The following is a 21,315-nucleotide window of genomic DNA, read 5'->3' as shown; positions in this document are numbered from 1 at the left end:
CCTACCAGATCTTCAGCCCTGCCTCTGGAATCTCACCTGAAAAACGAATCTGTCACGGCCCCGAAGGTGTGGGAATAGCTTCATTCTGGTATAGGAGTATAAATATTTAGACTTTTTAGTTTCTGAACAGACATTTCTGTTTAATCGAGTATTCTTACTTATTTGATGGATTTGAGGTTTTGCTTTCCTGAACTGGTAATAGCAGCCTGTAATCAAGGTCTCTCTCAGCAGATGCTAAAGGGGTTAAGCCTATGACAAACATCACGAAAAATACCAACCAGGATCTGGAATTTTTTGCTGTTGCTTTCCTCGAACTTTTTCCATCCCTCTTAGAGAAAGCAGCTGTCTTTGGGATTCACTCCCAAATCAAGCTGGCTTTGTAAGCACTTCCATTATTGATTTTCATTGCACAATTAATCATAATTTTCAATGCTTCAAAAAGGCTTAGACATTCACATGAATAAAAATAAAGCATCAGCATTTAGACTAACTAGGAGAAAAAACCATGAGGACAATCAATCCACATGCCTCAGGGTACAGTCTGATCACCAGATGGACTTAGAAGGAAATGTCCCCCCACAGAGTAGTAAAGCATAATTAGGTGTATGATGAGGATTTTACACCTTCTTGTAAATCATCTACCCTAGATTGAAATCATATGTTCTAGCCTTAGAAAGGGGACAGCAAGCAGTATGGCTGGCTGCTGTACTTTTGTAGAGATAAGATTGATTCTATTTCCTCCAGAACTGGGACTGAAGCAAAACCCCAACCTGACATCACTCGTCCTTCTAAGTGCAGCCTTAATTCTGTTATGAGCCTAATCACAAATGTCAGCTCTTGGTGTCCACTGCTGCCTAAATGAGCAGCAGCTTTGCTCTGGCTTCTGCTTGGAAAATATGACAGGATCCTGTCTCTGTCAGCTGGCTGCAAAAAAGCCCAAAAGGAGCAGTACTGGTCCTACAGCAAGTACCAGCAACGATTGCTGTTTTCAGCTTGATGGAGAAATGGATGCTGGTGCCTCTGATCTTGCAAACCCACATGCTGAATTGCTCAGAGTCAGCTCTCTGTCTTCTCCCACTTCTGGCAGCCTCCTCCACCATATGAAGAACAGACTTGCCAAAACTTTGGGAGCATTTTCCTTCAGGCTGCTCAGCCACTTAAGCCCAGTGGTTTTCAGGCAAGCAAAGAAGGCAAGCAGAATAGAGTAGCACCATTGAATGCCTAACTCTCATTGCCTGCTGTGTGGTGAGCTACTTTGGAGCTAAAATTTATCCACAAACCTAAGAAGCTGTTCATTAAGCAGGACATGAATCAGAAGTGTACTGGTAAGGTGGCATCTGTGGACTTTGCACAGCTTAATGTGAGGAAAATGTGAATTAGGACCAAGCTTACATTATAATGCTCCCAATTTTTTTTATAATTGTCAATCAGTACTTGGTAGTGGTTCTCTTCTGCCACCAGAAAAACTGTGTCATTCCCCTGACAATTCCTTTGCTGCTCCTGAAAGTAACACACAAATCTTAGTTCTCACCAAGTAAAATGACTGTATTTATAAAGGACTGTTTTTCATGGCACCTTATTTACTTTTTGTGCCCTGATAGCTTTTCAAAGGCACCCGTGGCTTTATGGGAAACCTAAATTGTTTCCAGAGTTCAAACTACTATTACTATTCCAGATCCATGATAAATTGTCTCAAAAATTTCTGTCCTGAGAAAGGCCAGAATTCACACAGGGCATGTGCTCACAGGTAATGCCATGTCTGAAATTTGTGAAAAGATCAGAAACTACATAATCAATCACATGTAGACACGCTGAAATCCCTCAGGACAGGCACTCAGTGCATTTGTTAAGGATCTAAGGAAAGACAGCAATGAATATCTGTAAATAGATAAAGCACAGAGAGGAGCCCCACACATCTACTCCAGAAATTTCCTATCAGGTGCTTCACATGTGTGGTGCTGCTTTGATTCACACAGGCAGAAGAGCAATGTCCCTTTGCCAGGCACCTGTGAAGCTGTCCTCATTTCCCACTGCAGATGAGCAAACTGCACACCTCAGAGCACACATCCATTTGTCACTGAGGTGGGGAGACACTCTAACCAACCCCTCAGCAATGTGCCTTCCCTTGACTTTGCAGCCCTGGAGCAGAACACCCTGCATGTCTGAGAGGTGGTGGACAAGACTTAGGAGCATCAGCCTTGCCATGCCTTCTCCTGAAGGCCTGTGTTTGCTTGGGTGTCAGTGAAACCATCCTGTGGTTGAGTAACCTGCCAGCGAAAGGCTCAGTCAGCTAAGCAGGAAAAACTGAGATTCCTGAGGAGGGATGCAGGCCCTGCCCACCAATCCTACATCCACTATTTGCTGCACTGTCGAATCACAATTGGCATTAGGGAAATGTGCCCTCAGTGTCCATTATGCTTCTCAGACCTACCTGGGGTGGTGCTGCCCATGAAGTGATCCGATCTTGCATATCAGTCAAATGCCTCTAGAAAAATTTCCAAATTTGTAGAAACTTCCCAAATTTGTAGGTGGAGCCAGTTTCTAGAGGAGTGATGGGAGTCTCTGCAGTATGGATCTGCGTGCACAAACTAATGGTGGTGGGGACCACAGCAGCTGAGAGGGGTGAATGAAGAAGGGCAGGACCTTTGCTCTATGGGGTTTCTCTTCACCAGCATCCTCAAACAGGCCTTGGCATCTTTCTAACAGATCCCAGCATTCTCCAAAAGCCAAAGGAAGGGTCCACTCTTCTAATTTCTGCCAAATGCCATGCGAGAACTGTGAGCAAGTGCAAGGAGAGCAAGGAAGAAAGAAAATTCTGTTGATCCAGCCAGAGACAGGCAGAACACATTTAGCAATTAGCTCCAGGGCTAATTGCATTCTGGATATGTGCACACATAACCTTTCTACATAGAGAGGGGGACAGGTGTGTATCCATTCACATGCAACTTGGCCAAAGTGTGCTCTCTGTAGGTGGCACTTGGACACCTTCCTCAAGTGCTCAGAAGTTCTGCTTCGAGTGCTTCTGGGACTCTCTTTGATATCCTTTGTTTACCAAAATAAAACTTGCCTTGCAAGTGTTCCTTCTTAAGACACTGGCAAATAAGTCAGTGTGTACAGGCAAAAAGAAAACATGAGTCACTTGGACAAGGTGTTGTTTGGGTGGTAGTTTATAACAGACCTAGAGGAAGCAGAGCTCATGAAGAAAATGTTTAAACAGTACAGACACCTCCCCACCAACCCAAAACCATGCATACACTACAGCAGCTTTCTCTCTGCTAACCCAGGAGAGTTGACTAGCAAAGAGAGTAAAATAAAAGAATTAATAAATAAAATAGGTCGACACAACCGAGTCCTCAAAAATGCCTAGGAAACATGTATTTTCAGCCTCTGCTCACAGCTATCAGCCATGATTGAAACATACTGCTGAGGTCTATCTCCTCCCAGGTTAATCCATCATTTTCTAGCATAAGCAGCATCGGATTTTTATATTTGAGAATGATGTGAGGGAGAAATGCCAGAACCACAGAAATTTCAACATAGTCCAGATTTTCCCCTCCTGGTGGTTTCATGGGCTGCAAAATTGTTTCCTGAATGAAATAACAGAGGTTGGTGACATTGGCCATGTATGCAAATGATCAGAGTGTCCTACAGAGATTAATTGGTTCATGAATAAAGATGAGGAGCTGAGGTGTGCAGGGAGAAATCATTTATCAATTATATGCCTTGGAAAACTGAAAGATGATGCAGCCTTAACGGCTGAATGGGTTTGAAAGGGGGACTTGTAAATTGAGTTCTAATTCTGTTCTGCCACATTCAAAATAAAGAGCTGTTACACTAATTGCATCCTTGTGTGGCTCATGAGCAACAGCACTCAGCTGCATCGCACAGGGAGCAACAGAGATCAGAATTTAGTTAGATTTTAGTCATCTTCTGCCTCATGTGGGAAGGATGCTCTCTGGTTACCTTTGGCCTCATCAGTAGCGATAATGCACAAAAAAAATGGCAAGAGCCTATCAGCAATTTTCATGAGATTATTTTGCATTTGAATCTGAATTTAAAGAAACAGTAAGGACAGCACAGACTCACTTGGCTTTTATGTTCCACTTCAGTCACACGAATGCATCAGCACCATTACCCATCCTGGAGGGACTCCCTGATTAACTGGAAACAAGAGGATTCTGGAGGATCAAAACTGTAACAGACTATGCAAATCCCAAACAAGGAAAAGGATCTGAGGGATGTGGCTGCTGATAACAGGTGACCTCTGCTCCTCCTGCCCCTTCTGAGTGCTTGTTAACAGGTTTACTGTTACAAACAGACAGCATCAGCCTAGCGTAGGCTTTAGCACACTTTGAAATGCAGGCTCAGATCTGAGAATCCTGATGAGACTTGTTATATAAAATCTTGCTGCTGGATACTGTGCAGGCCTCAGGATCAAAGAGGACAACCACACTTAAGTCACAGTTGAGTATAAAGGAAATCTTATAACACCTGGGTTGCTGAAAACCAGGGGTGACACTTATGAGAATCACTGGAGATTACTCAATGGCACTACTGCAACAGCTCCAGACCATCTAGCTGTAGCAATTCAAGAGGTTTCTCCTTTGATTTGTTTTATTTGACAGCTTTCTCTTTCACCAAAAAGAGCAGCCTGCAGGAGTCCAGCATGATGACCAGGCACAGCCCAGCACCCCAGCATGTGCAGAGGGGTCTTGAGCAATGATAGATACCCTGACTTAGCAGGGACGCAGGTGTTGGTCTCTTCTGCTGCCATGGACATTTTTGTGGCACTGACACCTTAAACCACCACACAAAGATCTGCCAGAGCTGGTCTGGCTGAGATACAACAGCCAGTCTCTGTCCAGGGGACACTGGTGTTACTACATGTGAATGTGCAGAGGGAGAGGAGAGACAGCGTTCAGCCAAAAGAGTGAAGACAGCTCTTTAGAACTGTCTGTAAAGTCTGATTATATTTTTAAGAGCAATATAATCATGGCATCAGGAGGCTATATATATTGCCAGTCCTAATTCCCAGAGGTGTAATTTTCAACAAAAGAAATCAAACTTTGTTAATAATCTGCTCTGAAAACCAAAACCTGGTCATCCCTCATTAAATGAGAGCCTGTGCATCTCCCAAAGCTACCCTAAAAGTTAACACAACTGAAATTGCCCCCCATCAGTACAAGGCCTCTGGTCATATTTGCTATGGCAACACTTGCAAATATCAGATCAGCATAGTCCATGGACTACACAGTGGAGAAGGAATAATTAATCTAAGTGCAGCAAAATCTTTGAACTCTGACAGAATTTTTGACCATGCAGCTCTTTACCAGGGAATGCTGATTCAGCAGAAGCAAAGAGGGTTCCTGGAAATGAGAGGTTTTGATGAATTTTCTAATTAGAGAAAAATAAATTTGTTCAAGGCAGGAGGATTTCAAATCTCCTCAAATTTAACTAAAACCTCACCTTGCAACAGTTTTAAAATTCAGTCTTATTTCCTCCAGGTTTTAAAAACAGACTGTAGAAAATCAAGTTAATTTTCAATAAAATAATTAAAACGGCTCAGAAAAAATTAAGCAACAGTTAAAAATCTCAAAATGAAATGGTTTTATTAACTAAATTATTTTTATAGTTGCCTTTCACAGTGTTTTCTAAGACTACATTTTTCTTCCCAAATAATCTGGGAAATACTTCGCAGGTTCTCAGAAGTCCTCAAAAGTTATTAAAATATTTACTGTTGTAGTTAGAGTTTCCTCAAACACCCTTTTATTTCTTTTTTGCATGTAATATTTCCTCTTCATTCCAGAAACCAAAAAGCAAGTAGGGAATCAGTAGCTTTCAAACACCATGTGAACAGTTTCTTTGCAATAAACTGGAGAATCTACTGGAAAAGCAACCAACACTAAAAAATGCCTTACAACTACGATTTGTCTGAAACTTTCTTCTCAGGTAGACAGCAAAAAGTGTTCCTTTTTCTGACTTAATTAATGCCCTCAGACATGCAGAGATATGATTCTTTCCTTTCCCTCAATAAGAGCAACCCAACTCCATCAGCTTTTCAATCTCTTCTGTTAAAACTAGCTCAGCGGATCAAATTTTTCTTCATATCTGTGCATGAAACATTTCCACATGAAAGAGTGTCTGGAAGAGCAAGTTTTGTCTTCCGTATTTTATTTTTATTTGACAGCTTCTTTTTGCCTTTTTGTGTGAGGAAAGAGCATCTGAATCACTGGTTTAAAAATCAACCCTTCTGGCAGAGTGCTGCCCACCTCCCTTGCTGGGAATGGCCTCTGTACCTTACCAGAACTTCCTATTTGTTTGAACAACGTCTAGAAAAGATAAAATAAGAACTAAAAGGTCTAGATAAGGCATCAGTGGCTTCACTTCCCATGAGCCTATCTTTGTCTTTCCTTTTGGTGTCTGGTTTTTGCTCAACTCCAGTTTGGGGATTTTCAGTGTTGCTGCATTTTCACAGAGATGTTAACCCCAGTGTACTCACTGTGGAGCATGATTCACCTCTGTTGACTTCAGCCACCTAAAACTCAGCTGTCTGGCTTCTTAGGACAGGACTGCCTTTTTGAAACAATTAAAGCAGAAAAAAAAAAAAAAAAAACCAACAACCCAGGGCTGTGTTTCCAAAGGCCTGGGTGCCTGCTTAGGTGGAAAATTGGCTCTGATCCAGACCATTCCAGAGCTGCTCTAGAGGATATTCATGGATGCAATCTAGTCTGTATTACTTAACCTTAGCTCCAGGGCTTATTCACAGGCATTTTTCACCCAGGGTATAGCTATAACCCTTAAGCTACACCTAGAGCATCAAATAATTTGTTCCCTCATTGACACCCAGGACTTGGCTCCCTGGTGTCCCCATTATGTACCTACTGATTCACTCTTCAGTCCTCTTCTGGCATTAATTCCTTCTGGAAGAGGATTTAAACCAGGATAATAAGCTGTGTCTTAGTCATGTTTGGATTTGCCGTTCAAGCACGGAATGGAGATGGAGATCATCTCTTCTGGACATGCCAAATTCACAAAGCTTTTCAGCATGTCCTGTACAGATAACTGTGGATAGAGATATAGGAAGCAAATCTTGGGGGCACGCAAAAATTAATAATACTGAGATTAAAAGTCACTTGTACTTTTTCTTGAAAAATAACCCTTATGACACCCATAGTGAAAATACATGGATGTCAAAGCACCACAAAAACATATGTCTCACTTGCTCCTTGTTTTCTCTGCTAGCAAATGCCAGGAAAAGAGGCTTTCCTGTTCAGAATTTTTCTGTTTGGACTTAACCTCATTCCCATTGCTTTGAACAAGATTCATGCTTGACTGTGATGTTTTATAAGAGAGCATGATGCTGTACCTCCACAAAAATTAGATTACAGAAGCTTTGTGTGTGGTGTTCTTTCTTATGTCTGTGGTTCATAGCTGCAACAAAATAAAAGGCTGATATGACAAAGTGATTTGTCAATATGAAAATGTCCAAAATGTATTTTATCCTCTTGTACATGGATGACACCAGTATGAGCAGCAGCTCCCCAGGGAGCTCTGTCATATTGACTTAGCCACCAGGAGCTTGGGGTTGAAGTAAGAGAGAGTATTAAAATTTAACTACTCTTTAAATAACATTTTTAAAATCAATAATGTGGGTCCTGAACCCTCAGCTTTCCTATTGCATTTGGTTTTGTTGTGGATGCCATGAAGATGAAGTTTTACCTGCTCTTTTTTACACTTTTTATCTTGGTTCCAGAGAAGCATGTCTTCACTATTTCAAGGTAAATACCTACTGATGCCACTGGGAATTCTAGTGTGGGGTGTGTGGGACAGGGAAAGTATTGATGTAAAATAATTCTGAGTTGCATAGAAAAACATTTGTCAAAGGCTGACATATATTTATTGCCCTTGTAATTGGATACGTGGTTCAATTTAACATAAAGATGGTGGGGGAAATGAAAATATTTTAAGTCTTCTTTGCATCCATAAATCCTATGTTTTTAATCATATTAAGGCTACTCTTTTCAGCCTAAGTGCAAATCAATTCTGTTCATTCAGTACTTTTGAATGCCAATAAAGGGCATTTTGAAACTTAATGGGAAAAAATAATTTGCTTCGTTTGCCTCAAAACAAGATCCTAAATGAATTACTTCTTGAGGTAGAAAGAGAAACCATTTCAGAAAGTGCTAACAATCTGTTTTCCTTCCAAAGCAGCTTTTATGATGGTTTTTCCAGGCATAAATCATTTTTGAATAACCATCTGGTATTTGTACAATGTTTCAGAAGCAGCTTTATTGTTACCTATCGATAAACTTCAGCAATGCCCTGGAACCAAATGCTTTCTTAAAACATGAGAACATATGTCAAAGATTAAGACAGGCAAAGTGCCTTTATTTTCTGCATGTACCACCATTTTAAAAACCTAAAATGTTTTAATAAGTAGAACCAAAAGGGTAAGTTCCTCATGTGGTGATTTTAAGCAAAGCTGAACAACCTAAGATTAAATACAAGCTGCTCCCAAACTAAAATACCTACACAAATTAAATGTGAATTATTTCTCATATCCCTTCTGTGATTTTGCACCACTCTGCAGACCTTTGAGAGGTAAACACTGTTGAGTTCATGCCTTAAAAAGAGGATCGTTCCTCTCTCTTTGTGTTGCAATCGTATTTTGTTGTGGATTGCTATGGAGGTGGGAGGGTTAAAGTAGGAGGAAACAAACATGGTTTTAGGTGAATTCAGTGGAACAATATTGCTCTGTGCTACTTGAAGATTTATTTATTTCATGTTTAAATAGAACACTGAATATCTGACTCTTAAAGAAGAATATGGTGTTTCTCACTGCAAAGCAGAAGCTTACCCCCCCAGCCTCAGTTATAAAAATGGCTAAAATAACGAGATTCATCTGACTAGATGAAATTTTTACACAGCTTTGCATAGGAACAAGTCCCCTTCACCTTTCTGTACAGCTAGTGGGGAAAAATATGTGTATTTAGAAGGCAATTCATTTCAGGTTAGCACACACATCTAAATTAGCTCAGGTTAACCTGACCCCTAAAGTGCCTTTTTTTTTTTTTTTTTTGACAGTGCCTAGCTCAGATGAAGTTATCAAACCCATCTAAAATTAACTGAAATGTATCTTACTCACTTACAGGATAAAATCTGAGTATTGTAGTGTGGGGATGGCAGCTGGACTTCTACAAAAAGATAAAAGGGAAAGGAAAAAGGTACGGGAAACATAGCCAGAGCCCAGTGGGACTCTGGCAGAACATATGAAGAAGAGAATGAGAAGGATCTTTTCAAAGACAAACTAAAAGCCATCAGGGAAGGAGGGCATGAGAAAAGAAAGAAAAGAGGTGTGTTTAAGATGACCAGGTCCAGCTGTACAAGGGGCAGCAGACAGGACAAGGAAGCTTGGAATAGAGGTCTGTTTTTGAGCTTGGTATAAGGGTAATAATTAAAGCTTTTGTCTCAATGTTTTCTACAGAGAGTGGGGAAGAAGTCAGATGAAAGAGGGTATAATGCCAAATCAAGGCAGGGGAACTCAGAATGGCAACAACTACAGTTTTGGCTGTCGATACCCACCACACTGAAGTGCAGGGGCAGAATTTGGACCAGCTTTTTCAGAGTATTCAGGTCCTATCACAAGAGCTAGAGAGGAATCATAACACCTGTTCAGTACTTACCACACCCAGATGAAATATTTGTGCAACAAATGGTGGGGTACAAGTGCACATCAGCTTCTTCATTATGGTGCTCGCAGGCTGTGGGAATAATGCAATGAAACCAGATACAGCAAGCCTTTTCTGTCTCCTGTGTGAAAAGTCTCCCTCAGCTATGAGAAAACATTAATTTTTAAAGTAGCCTCAAACACACATTCAGAGTGCACTTACCTAAAGAAATGGGCAAACTGCCCACCTTGCCTAGCCCTGACTGTTTTTTGATGTTCTGTCAAATGATGGTGGAGGCAAAAATAGGGTTGGCATGTTGTTGGTTCTGCCTGAGAAACAACACTGATTGCTTGGAGCCTGGCTAAAAGTAAAGATGAATCACCTGGTTGCCAGATACTATCAGGTTTCTGCTTAAAATCAGTCACAGCAACAAGCTGTGACAATCATGTTATGCTGCCTGAAAACTCTAGTTTTGAGAGTCCTGCCTGTTTTCTTTTCAGGACAATCTTTGCAGACAGGGCTGGCAGGGACTTTGATCGTGCCTGGTTTATACAGTGCCACCAGTTCCATGTGATTATATGGCTGAGAGCCACCCCAGCCCAGGAAATGGAAAGATGGGTCTGACATTCCCCTGAGTCTCTTTCTTCTACACACATAAGTTATTTTCATTATCTATCCAAGGCAATTTTTAACTATGTGACTTGTCAGACACTGATGATCAGGACTCAATGCAGAGTGCTATTTTTTTTTCTTTCCAGAAAGTAAATTTCACTTCTGTCACCAACAGTGGGGTCAGGCATGGAGTAGCTGGGAAGCATCATGTCATGTACAGCATGTCCAGACCACGGCTTTCAAACAGAAGGGGAATATTAGTTACTGAGCAAAGATAGGGAGGACTGGTGCAGAATATCTGAAACAATACCAGCAGAGGGACACAAATGAGGAATCCAGAAAAACTTGACTGAAGTAGGAATGCACATCTAAAGAACATCATGTTTGGCTTTTGCCAGACCTGTGAGGGCTTTTGGCAGAGTAGGAGGGCTGATGTCCCTGCTGAACGGTGGCTGAGAAACTCGGGGGACAACAGGGGAGCCATCTTCCTGTTCTCAGCTCGTTTTCAATTGCTGCTGGTGCCCTGTGGATTAGCTGGGGCTGGTGGCTGTGGTGCTGGTGCCAGCTCCCAGGAGCAATGTCAGTGTTCAGCAGTAAATATTGTCTACCAGAGCCCTGCACCATCTTTTTCATGGATTTTACTGATTGGCAGATGCAGAGGATGGAACCAGATTCAGCATCTTCACTATTGGATTGTCTTTGGGTTCATTGCAGTCAAGCCAGGGAAGATGAGAGAGGCCAAGTCTGCTTCTCCACTTCTGCATGACCTGCAGCTGTTCCAAGTTCCTGTGCTTTACCTAAATACCCTTGTTTTTCAGGGACGAAGTTTTGTGGGCTCTCCCACAAACCGACAAACAAGTTGAAGCTCTTCAGGATTTACTGAACACCAATGAGGTAAACAAATTATTCTGTGTCTCTGAACTCTGGCCCAAATTTTCCCCCATGTGCCCTAATACTGCTTCTCCCTCCCACAAAAGATCTAGCCCACTTCCATTCATTTGTTCTAATACATCAGTTCATTTGGTTTTCATTTCTCACTACCTTCTGATTTACATGAGGAGACCCCTACATAATGTTTCAGTAATGAATTATATTGGAGCTCATGTTTCTGCAATTGATTTTGTGTATTAAGGCACTGCAAAACTGGCAAAACACCAACACACAGTAAGTAGGAATATATTTGCTAGGGAACCTCAGCACTTTTGACCACTGTGATCTTGACTGATATGGCCTGCACACCTTTGAAGATAAGGACTGCATTTTTGTGGTATTTTTTTAAAGGTAGAATCTAGAAGAAAAAAATATCTTAAATAATACCTTTGTGCTATTATTACTTCTATCTTTCATTAGATAAAGGACTATTTAATTAAATTGAGAAATCTCTTCCTCTTCACTTGCGCAATCACAATCTCCCAGTTTGAAGTCAGCACTGCAACAAAGGTGTAACCATTCCCTCAATCAACATAATTTACAGGACAGGTTTCATATGACAGAGCTTTTAAAGGTGTCTATGCCCAGACTTTCTCTGTCTTTCTTGGCTCCCATTCATTTTATGCCCACCCCAAAATCCTTCTGCTGTCCCTACCTGCATCTTCTAATCCTTCCCTCAAGTTCTCAGAAACATTTTGATAACCTTCCTTGCTCTTTTCCACTCTCACAAATTAAATCACATATACATCTCTTTTTCTGTACCAATATACACCTCTGCTCCTCCATCTTTTTTTTACTACTGTAATTCTTCACTTTCTTGTACACAGGAGCCCCAAGAAGTCAGGAAGAACTGCAGCACAGTCAATGCAGAGAGGGCTTGTGACTGAGTTTCAAGTCATTTATGGGGCTATGCAAACCAAATATTTTTCATGGGTTATAAACTGGACAATTTGTATCCATGAGTATAAACTGGGCAAGCTATAAGAAAGAAACAGAATGGGAATGGCAAAAGGAAAGGCAATAGGAAAGGGAAAGAGAAAGGGTAGACACAAACAGTACCTCACAACCAATTGTAGTGGTTACCATTTATCATTCAAACAATATTCCTTGTGCAACAGAACCATAAAGGAAAAAAATTAAACCCTATTGTCTGGTGACTTCATGCTGTATGATGCCTTAAAAATGCATCCAAGAATTATGCTGACTTTTTTTACGCCCTAAATTTATGCCTAATTTACTGCTAACTGTCACTCCTAGATCTTTTTGTATTATTGGTTCTGAAGTTTCAGTCTTATATTGGCTTCTGATTTTATTATTGTAAAATATTTAATTTTACCAAGAACAATCTCATTTTCTTACTTTTCTCCCATTTCTAATCTCTGTATTGCTTCTTCAACTTGACTTATATTCAAACCCCTTCTGGCATTTATTTCCTCCCTGATCAAAGTCATCAGAGAGTACAATAACTACAAAGACAGGTCTGATCTTCATTAATTCTCCAAATACCCTCAGGGAAAATAACTCTCAGCAGACTTGAAATCATGTAACACAATAACCAGCTAAACATATCTATTATACTAGAAATACTATCTCAGCAAAGGTTATGTTCTTGTCTTTGTTCTTGATTTATGAATTTCTGTGCAGAAATCATTATAAACCTTTCTTAAATACACACATTTCATTTCCAGAAGTAGCAGAATGCTACATATCACAAGGAACATTAAACTTCTTGTGATGAGCGTCTCTTAAATTGAAAACATATGCTTTGATTATTTCCAAAATGCTTATTAAGTGTTAGTAAGAATTTTTTTTTCTTTCCTCCGTAAAAAAACTTTTTTTTTTTTTGGAAACTTTGTAGGTCATTCTCTGCCAACCTGTTGTTGTTGAAAACATCAAGAAGGACAAAGAAGTCCATTTCTATGTCAGGCCATCCAACATAAATAGCATAAAAGCTCGGTTAAGGCAACTGACCATCCAACACAAGTATGTATTTTTTATCTGTTGTCATGAATGATTCTATAAAGTTGTCTGTTGTTTATTTAACAGGAGGTTGTGCTCTTCTTTTGTTATTCAGAGTCTTGATGAGAGACGTTCAAGGAATTATTGAAAAACAGACTGCCAATGACACAGTCAATGTTCGTGGATCTTCCTCATACTATGAAAACTACCATTCAATGAAAGAAGTAAGATATATTTCTTCTGTGAACATCTGTAGATGTAAAGGGTGAAATTTGTCTCATGGTTGAGAATGGAGATGGAAAGAAGTCATCAGCAGTTAATAATTACCACTGTACTGCTCAACAAATAAGAATTATATTTATTGTAATGCTTTCATAAAGATAGAAAGAAGCACTAGACAAAATCTCTCATGCATGTATTGCCTCAAACTGTCATTCAAAGGGAGTAAATACAGAAGCAAAATGAAGTCAGAAAACAAACATAAATATTCAAAATATGAAACCAATAACAACTTAAACAAATAGAACTAAACAGGAATTTCAGGGCTACATTTGGACTGTGTTGTGACTGTATCTTACTGGGTTTTTTTAACAAAAATTAGAGTCAGGCAAGTGGTAAGTGAGTTGAATTATTAGTTTTTCTTTACCATCAGATAAAAATTATGGGAAATAGAATGAATTTAAGTCTGGACCACTTTCCAGAATGAAGGAAAACAATACAGAGAAGATCCACTTACTAACTTCTCCCTTGCAGATATATCGTTGGATGGAGAAAATAGTGGAAGACCACTCTGATCTCCTCCAGAAAATATATATTGGATCATCCTATGAAAAGCGACCGCTTTATGTTCTGAAGGTACACCTGTGACTTACTGCAAAAACTTTTGAAGTACTACTTTATGGAAATAATGGGGTTTAGCCAGGACATTTCCTTGAATCTATCCCTACATTCATATTTTTTTGTGCTTTTTAGAAGTTTCCTAAATTGTTCCAGTAAGAATTAGGATTAGGTTCCCTTCTGGGTCACAAGGAAGTTACCACATTTAAGCCATCATGCAAAGGCATGAAATACTGACTGACACAGTGGATATCCTCTGTTGATGAAGCCAGTCTAGTCTGTTGCCCTGCATAGCTGATGGCAGACTCACCTGACCTCAGGTCTTGCTGTAGTCTTGATGCCTGTGCTAGGACTTTGCAAGCAGCCTGGGTGTGGCTCTCTGACTGCAAGCAAACCCAACCAATGGCTGCGTCCTGGCCCAGGATCAGTCTGAGCTCTCCTTACAAGACAGATGCTTCTTCTTCCATCTTGGTTACCTTTTCACTTCCACTTTTATGTGGTACCCTTTACAATGGTGACATTTGAATGCAACCTCTCTTTTGTCAGATTTCTAAAAGCAAGGAAAACTCAAAAAATGCCATATGGATTGATTGTGGTATCCATGCTAGAGAATGGATTTCTCCTGCTTTTTGCCTGTGGTTCATAGGTAATGTAAGTACACAATCCCATCAAATTACTGTTTTCAAAGCAAAGCAAAAAATCTTGATGCCATTTACCTTTGCCCAATTGCATTCTAGGATCCATAAAGCCTTAATCCATTTACTCCCATAACACCAACACACGATATTTGTGTCTAAGCTGCAAGCATAGCAGCGTGTGTGTGTGCGTGGCAGTAGATAAGGGTATGTATGTATGAGAGAAACAGAAAGTTACTGGGAGCGAATGCAAAGGAGCTCAAATGTATTATCAAAGTATGTGCAGCAAATTCAACAGAGACATTTATTGTTATGAATGGTCAGGGATGGAGAGGACATGCCAGAAAAAGCACGTGTTTGGTGATCTACTAGGGCTGTGTCTGTACTGATGTGTGGATTCCAGGAGTGGTCTTGGCTCTCAGTCACGCAGCACACAGTGACTTGTGTCCATATTACTGCAACTGGCACTGCCTGGAGCAGATCAGAAGACACACAGGGTGAGCTCAACCTGTCCTACAACCCTTGGCTCTTCCCCACATGCCTTCCTAGAGCTATAGGTATCCCACACTTGCCTGCTCCAAACATGGCACAGCTCCACACCAGCAATCCACTTGCTGTGATGCATCACCTACTCCTGTGTGATTGCTACTGCTCCTCCTGACTCCATGTTTTTCATTTGTGCTCCTGCTTTTTTCTGGATCTGCAGAGAATAAAGCCACATAAGCCACCTTCTTCTGAAGGTATTATCCCTGCTAGCAACACCCTCATGTCAGACCTCCCAGAACATGACCAACAACATCCAGCTGTAGTACCAGTCCATGGAAACTAGAAAATCACTGATGGGTTGAGCCTGTAGATTAACCATTGATGGGATGGACTTAGATTAACCGGCCTTAATGTGTGGCCACAGACAAATAGACATATCTTTAGTACCTTTATTATCTATACTGCTCAGGAGAGGGAATAAAGGTTCACCAAAATAAAACAACATCCACAGTTTACAACTGGATTTTAAAATACATTGCCTTGGTCTTGTCAAACTTAAGGCATCTCTGCTCAACTCCTTATGCTGAGCTGCTGACCTAGTCCCTGGTATGGACCAGGAAAAGACTTCTGTGGCCTTTCTGGCCCAGACAAGGTCACCTATCTTGCTCAGTTAATGTTCTGAGATATTATTTATTATTTATTTTTTTACAAAAGCAAAGTTCACAGTAAAAACTAGATGACACTGAGACTTCAGTCACTGGTACTGTAGTCTGAGAAACAACAGAGACGAGTCCTTGAAATGTGAATCATGATTTGGCCATGATGGAACTAAATAATGTGGATGATGATGATAATAATAACAATATTAAAAATTATTTATTTTTGTCATCAGTCACAACTATAAAATCTCAATGCCTAAAACATTTCAAAGGATATTGCAGGAGTTAAGGACAGATACAGCTGGATGTACCTTGTGACACACTAATAATCCCAGCTTTCAAGGTTCCACTGGATAGAAATGCATTTGCCCTTTTCACACTGCTCCAAATAATTACCAGCTGTGCTGTCATTTTGCCAGTGATATGTCCCTGAAGCATTTTTCAGAAGTAACAAGCTGAACATGTAGGTTCTTCATTCCTTTGATCTAATTTATGTGGTTTAAATTCAAATTTTGTTTCTATATCTCTTCATGAAGCAACATTTCAAAATCTGACACTAATACACACCTGCACACACACACTAAAATCATCAGCTCTCCCTAGCAAATCCTAGGCATTCTTTATAATAGATCCACTTTTTATAATTTAATTTTGTCATTAAGATTGTAGAAAGATTGACGTTTTTCATTTAGTCAAAGGTAGTCCATTGCCTGAGGATAACTAGGAAGGATTTAAAATGAAAGAAGGTGATCTAAGTAAGGCATAAAAAAAAAAAAGGATGATGAAGGACTTAGTCTATTCTAATAGTAACAAACCCACTTATCTAGATTAAAATTTATTTCTTTGTCATGGACCAACAACCAGGTTTGGTATCACTAAAGCCTTCAAAACAAGCTGTGAGGCAAAATTAGCAATGTAGATCTTACTGACTCTTGTCATACAGTTGCATTAAACTCACAATGTAACCAGAATAAATAATGTTATGTATGGCAGCCATTTGAAATATTACTTGTTATTTTGGAGCTTGCTCTATTTTGGGCAGGAGGGAGGGTTTCTATTACTTACACAGGCAGCAAAAGCTCAAACCTTCCTATTAATGGGCTTCATTTCTGTTTTATGACCACCCACTAACACTAAAGGACTGCAGTGTATCTGACTGACTGTATCAATTTCTCCCCATGGCACTTCAGGACAAAGAGCTACTTTGCTATTTAACCATTTCCATCATGTGATGAGCCTTATCAGATTCAGGTACACTGCTCTGATAATTGCACAATTACTTTACACATGCCACCAGGTACCTTTGTAGGAAGGTAAGAAAATAACAACTACAAATGCTTTTAATATGTTTCCCCTGTGCTTTACAGGCAATTCATGTGCGTGAGAGAGATCAGATCATGACAACCCTTCTGGAGCACTTTGATTTCTACATCATGCCTGTGATAAATGTGGATGGCTATGAGTACACGTGGAGCCACCCCTCTGTATGTAGACCTTTTTTGACAGGTTGTGCAAGGCACTGATTTATGGGAATTATCATTGTGCATGGCTAGGGCATAGTTTTCATCCTGGAACTGCACACTCTAAACTCTTACTCTGTGCTTGGAATTTCTGCATCTTTGCCCACAGAATGTTGGATTTGTGCTCCTAAACTCACATACTTGGATAAACTGCATGTCTTCTGCCCTCCTTCCACAGCCCTTTCAAATTTGATCAAAATCAGAATGTGATCACTTCTGATCCTACCCAACATTTCCTTTTATCACCCAGCCTTGCTGGCAAGCAGACTGTGGTTTTAGACTGTGGATCTTCCTTGGCCTTCACTAGCACAGGACTGGAGAGGCACAAGTGGGAATTCACATTTAACTAACCAGTGAGGTGGTGCATTCACTTTTTCAGCATTTTTCCCTCAACATGGCTTGTCCATCTCTTTCCATAGAATCGGCTGTGGAGAAAAAGCCGCTCCTCACATGGTAACAGCGAGTGCATTGGTACTGATATGAACAGGAATTTTGATGCACACTGGTGTGGTAGGACATAATTTTCTTCCTATTGTACCCCTGCCTCACTTTTGGCCTTTCAATTTCTTATTTTGAAAACATTTTCATCTACCGTTCCACAAAGTTAATACAAAAACAAATGCAGCTGAGTATCTGTTATGAACTGGTGAAAACTTTCCCAGCTTTAGATAATTCTTTTTGGGACTCAGGATTTTTCATCCCCAGATAACACACCATGGAATAACTTCTTCCCAGCACAACAGAGCCCCTTGCATCACATCATGGCACACCTGGGGGAGGTTGTTAGTGCAAAGAAAGAAAGAGGGGAGAGGTGGCCCTTGCCATGTCACCCAAGGCCTGTTGCACTATCCAGCTGAGTAGATGCTCCACTGTGGTGTACAAACTGATCCGCTCTTTCATCCTTCCATAATGCCAGTCTGACTGAGATTTTTTGGCCCTCAGTAATTCTTATGAAGACTACAACATATTTAATTACTGCAGGCACTTTAGTACTTGACAAGTTTTTTCATAGTCTCCAGAATAGCTGCCTTAAAATGTTACACTACAGATCAGGTCTGACTTCACTCAGTGCGGATACTGAAGTTCTATATGGATTTCAGTCATTCTAGCCTATTGCTAAACCATCCATGGCTGCTATATCAAGAAAAAACATCCTTCCCCCCCCCAAACACTAAAGATCCTGACTGCTTTCAGAAAGTTATTTGGTCTTATTCTGAAGGCAGAAGTGGTGAATCCCACTTGTCTTCCTGACAATTTGTTCCATTGTCAATTTTTTTAAAAAATCTTCATTTTGGTTTGTTTCCTCAGCTTCCCATTGGGAGTTTGCTTTCACACAAGATTAAATAATCATGTAGAATTGCCTTTTTCCTGTGGTACTTCTAGATTTTAAGATGTGGTCTCACAATCATGTGATGATTTTAAATGAAGCATATTCATCCTCTTCTCTAAGACTTTTTATCCCGTCTTTGAATTCTTTTTTTCTTCATCTTCTCCTTGATTGTTTGTAATAACATTATAGGTGAGGAATCCTGGTAGGTTCTCAGAAATTGCTACAAGCATGTGAGTTCTTTCCACAGCATGGTGGAACCCATGATTTCTTGTGTAATAGCATCATACTCTGCTCTTTTGTTGCATACTCTTGCATTTTCCATGAACAGAAATGCAGAAGGGAAAAAATAAAGGAGCAAAACTGTGCACTTTTTTTTTTTTTTTGGTTAAAGGTCCAGGAGCATCTCACTTTGAATGCAAGGAGACATACTGTGGACCCTACCCAGAGTCTGAGCCTGAAGTGAAAGCAGTGGCTCGCTTTATCAGAGACCACAAAGACACCATTAAAGCCTACATAACCATGCACTCCTACTCCCAGTTGGTGTTGTTTCCATATTCTTACACTATGAAGAAAAGCAAAGACCATGAGGAGCTGGTAAGTCTTCCCACTTCCTGAAGCTTCACACTTATTTCAGAACTATTCACCCAGCTTGGCTAGTCTTGTAATGAGAGAGTCACTGTGCTGTGAGGATCAAGAATAAGGAAATGCCATTTTTCTTTATGTTCTTTAAAAAGTCTGGGCTGGTCTAGTAGTGTGTAAGTCAGTAAGCTGCTTCTGAAGGCTACAGAAAAATGAAAATATTTGTTCCAGATTAATTATACATGAACAACACCTAATATGTTGAAGCTTCTGCTAAAAGAGCAGAGTTCTGTTGTTCTGGACATCTTGAAAAGATAGGTATGTGTAAATTCTTCATTATGTTGTATGATTTATATAAACTCTGAAATTAATTGCATCTTGAAAACACCCTTTACATACCTAAGCAATGAGGTATTCTGGTGGACACTTGCTACTTTTATTAAAGCTTTTTCTAGAGATACTTATTTAAAATTGTCTTAGTGGTAGGACAGAAAATATATCCTGCATTTGTAGAATTTTACTTTCTTGAGCCACCAAAATGACACAGTACAAACTCTCACTGGAAACAGTGGAGTTCAAAACAGAACAGTTACTCTTTCCCTGTAAGGCAGAGAGATGTGCACTGACTCTGGGCATTTCAGTCTTCTTCATGGCTTAAGAGTAGGGTTCTCTCAATCAAAATATTTTCCTGTCATACTTGTCAATATTACTTAAATAAAGAGTGACTTAAATACTGTGGCAGAAAAAAACATATGAGTGAGAACAAATGGTTTGACAACAGTTTTCTGTCAGAAGTGGGGATAAGGTCCCATCCATATCCCATCCATACTTTTTATCTGTTCTACAGTAGAAATGCAATCTGTAGCACGGGCATATGCTGAAAACTTTTACCATATTCAGCAGGTTTTCTAGAACCTTTTATATGATTATTTAACTAATGTAAAATCCTGAGCACACTGTAAGTAAATTCTAACTGCTTACATATTCTCTATTATCACAAGGCCTTAAAGTTAAAAACGCTTTGTTTAATTTCAGGAAAGTCTGGCACAGAAAGCAGCTACAGCTATAAAGAGGAAAACTCGGAAAACTTACACACCTGGTGCTGGTGCACAAACAATCTGTAAGTATGACTTTATTGGAATTAAAGGCATGACAGTGTATCCTTGCTAGCATCAGAAGACAGCTTTTGAACAGAAAAAGGTCTGGTTTCAGGCAATTTTTCTATTTTCCCTTCCTCGGGTAGATTTAGCTCCTGGAGGATCCGACGACTGGGCTTATGATCTTGGCATTAAATATTCTTTTACCTTTGAGCTTCGTGACACGGGAACTTATGGATTTTTGCTTCCTCCTCGAGAAATCAAGCCAACTTGCTTAGAAGCACTTTCTGCTGTCAAAGAGATAGCTCTACACGTTCTACAAAATTTGTGATGTTGAATATAATTTATTCCAGCATGACTGCACTTAGTTACTTACAAAAATGTAATAAAAAAAGCATGTTCCTTTATTGAAATTCTTTCTACACAGGCAAAACCCCAGAATGACTGTACCTCCTGTATTTTGGAACACATCAGATATTTATCTATATCTACAACAGTAGCTCACTGCATCACAAGTATAATAGAGAGAGCAGAATATAGGGGGGAAAAAAGCACACACATTCCACTAGATGGTGAGAACTCCAGGTGGAAGGGTCTCTGACTGGCACAGGGCATGCTGGGCAGACTCCATCCACAGAAGGCCATTTGTGCTATTGTAGGATTTTGTTAAAAGAGAACAACCCTACTTATCATGACCACTGTGAAACAGGAAGGGGGTTCACAGCAAGATGAGGAGCCAGTCCACCAAGGGGCAGCTGCCCAGAGGCTGCTCCACTACAATTACCCAAGCCCATCCACCCTGCAGACCAGGGTTTGTCACAGCACAGCACTGCCCTGAAGACTCTCTCAGACCTTTATAAGGTGACAGGACAAGGGGAAATGGTTTTAAATCAAAATTGGGCAAGTCTAGGTTATGAAAAAAGGTTTTACAATAAGGATGGTGTGGCACAGGTTACTCAGAGAGGTGATGGATGCCCCATCCCTGGAAACATTTATGGACAGG

General features: G+C 40.2%; 1 protein-coding gene and 1 long non-coding RNA gene across 2 annotated transcripts; one reads left to right on the top strand and one right to left on the bottom strand.

Moving 5' to 3' along the window:
- Positions 1–916: 916 nt before the first annotated feature.
- LOC310906312 lies at positions 917–6,833 on the bottom strand. The gene is made up of 3 exons (XR_014589380.1): positions 6,500–6,833; positions 4,087–4,161; positions 917–2,775 (listed from the first exon to the last, which is right to left on the bottom strand). It is a non-coding gene; the product is annotated as an uncharacterized lncRNA (long non-coding RNA).
- An 853-nt stretch (positions 6,834–7,686) lies between these two features.
- On the top strand, positions 7,687–20,701 carry CPB2 (carboxypeptidase B2). The gene is made up of 11 exons (XM_083855491.1): positions 7,687–7,778; positions 11,099–11,174; positions 13,069–13,193; positions 13,285–13,393; positions 13,923–14,024; positions 14,553–14,657; positions 17,154–17,270; positions 17,726–17,816; positions 19,028–19,230; positions 20,251–20,335; positions 20,459–20,701. Exons 1-11 carry the CDS (start codon positions 7,702–7,704, stop codon positions 20,641–20,643), a joined length of 1,275 nt encoding a protein of 424 aa, XP_083711617.1. The 5' UTR covers positions 7,687–7,701; the 3' UTR covers positions 20,644–20,701.
- Positions 20,702–21,315: the final 614 nt, after the last annotated feature.

The sequence above is a fragment of the Zosterops lateralis genome (genome assembly GCF_965231275.1).
Source record: "Zosterops lateralis genome assembly, chromosome: 2".
NCBI lineage: Eukaryota > Metazoa > Chordata > Aves > Passeriformes > Zosteropidae > Zosterops > Zosterops lateralis.
This window is presented reverse-complemented; position numbering and strand designations above follow the sequence as displayed.

Excerpts from the sequence above, each read along its gene's own strand:
- CPB2 (XM_083855491.1), top strand. The coding sequence starts at position 7,702 with ATGAAGATGAAGTTTTACCTGCTCTTTTTTACACTTTTTATCTTGGTT. Across the intron at positions 14,658-17,153 it reads GCCTGTGGTTCATAGGTAAT|GCAATTCATGTGCGTGAGAG; the intron begins GTAAGTACACAA and ends TGTGCTTTACAG. Across the intron at positions 19,231-20,250 it reads GCAAAGACCATGAGGAGCTG|GAAAGTCTGGCACAGAAAGC; the intron begins GTAAGTCTTCCC and ends GTTTAATTTCAG.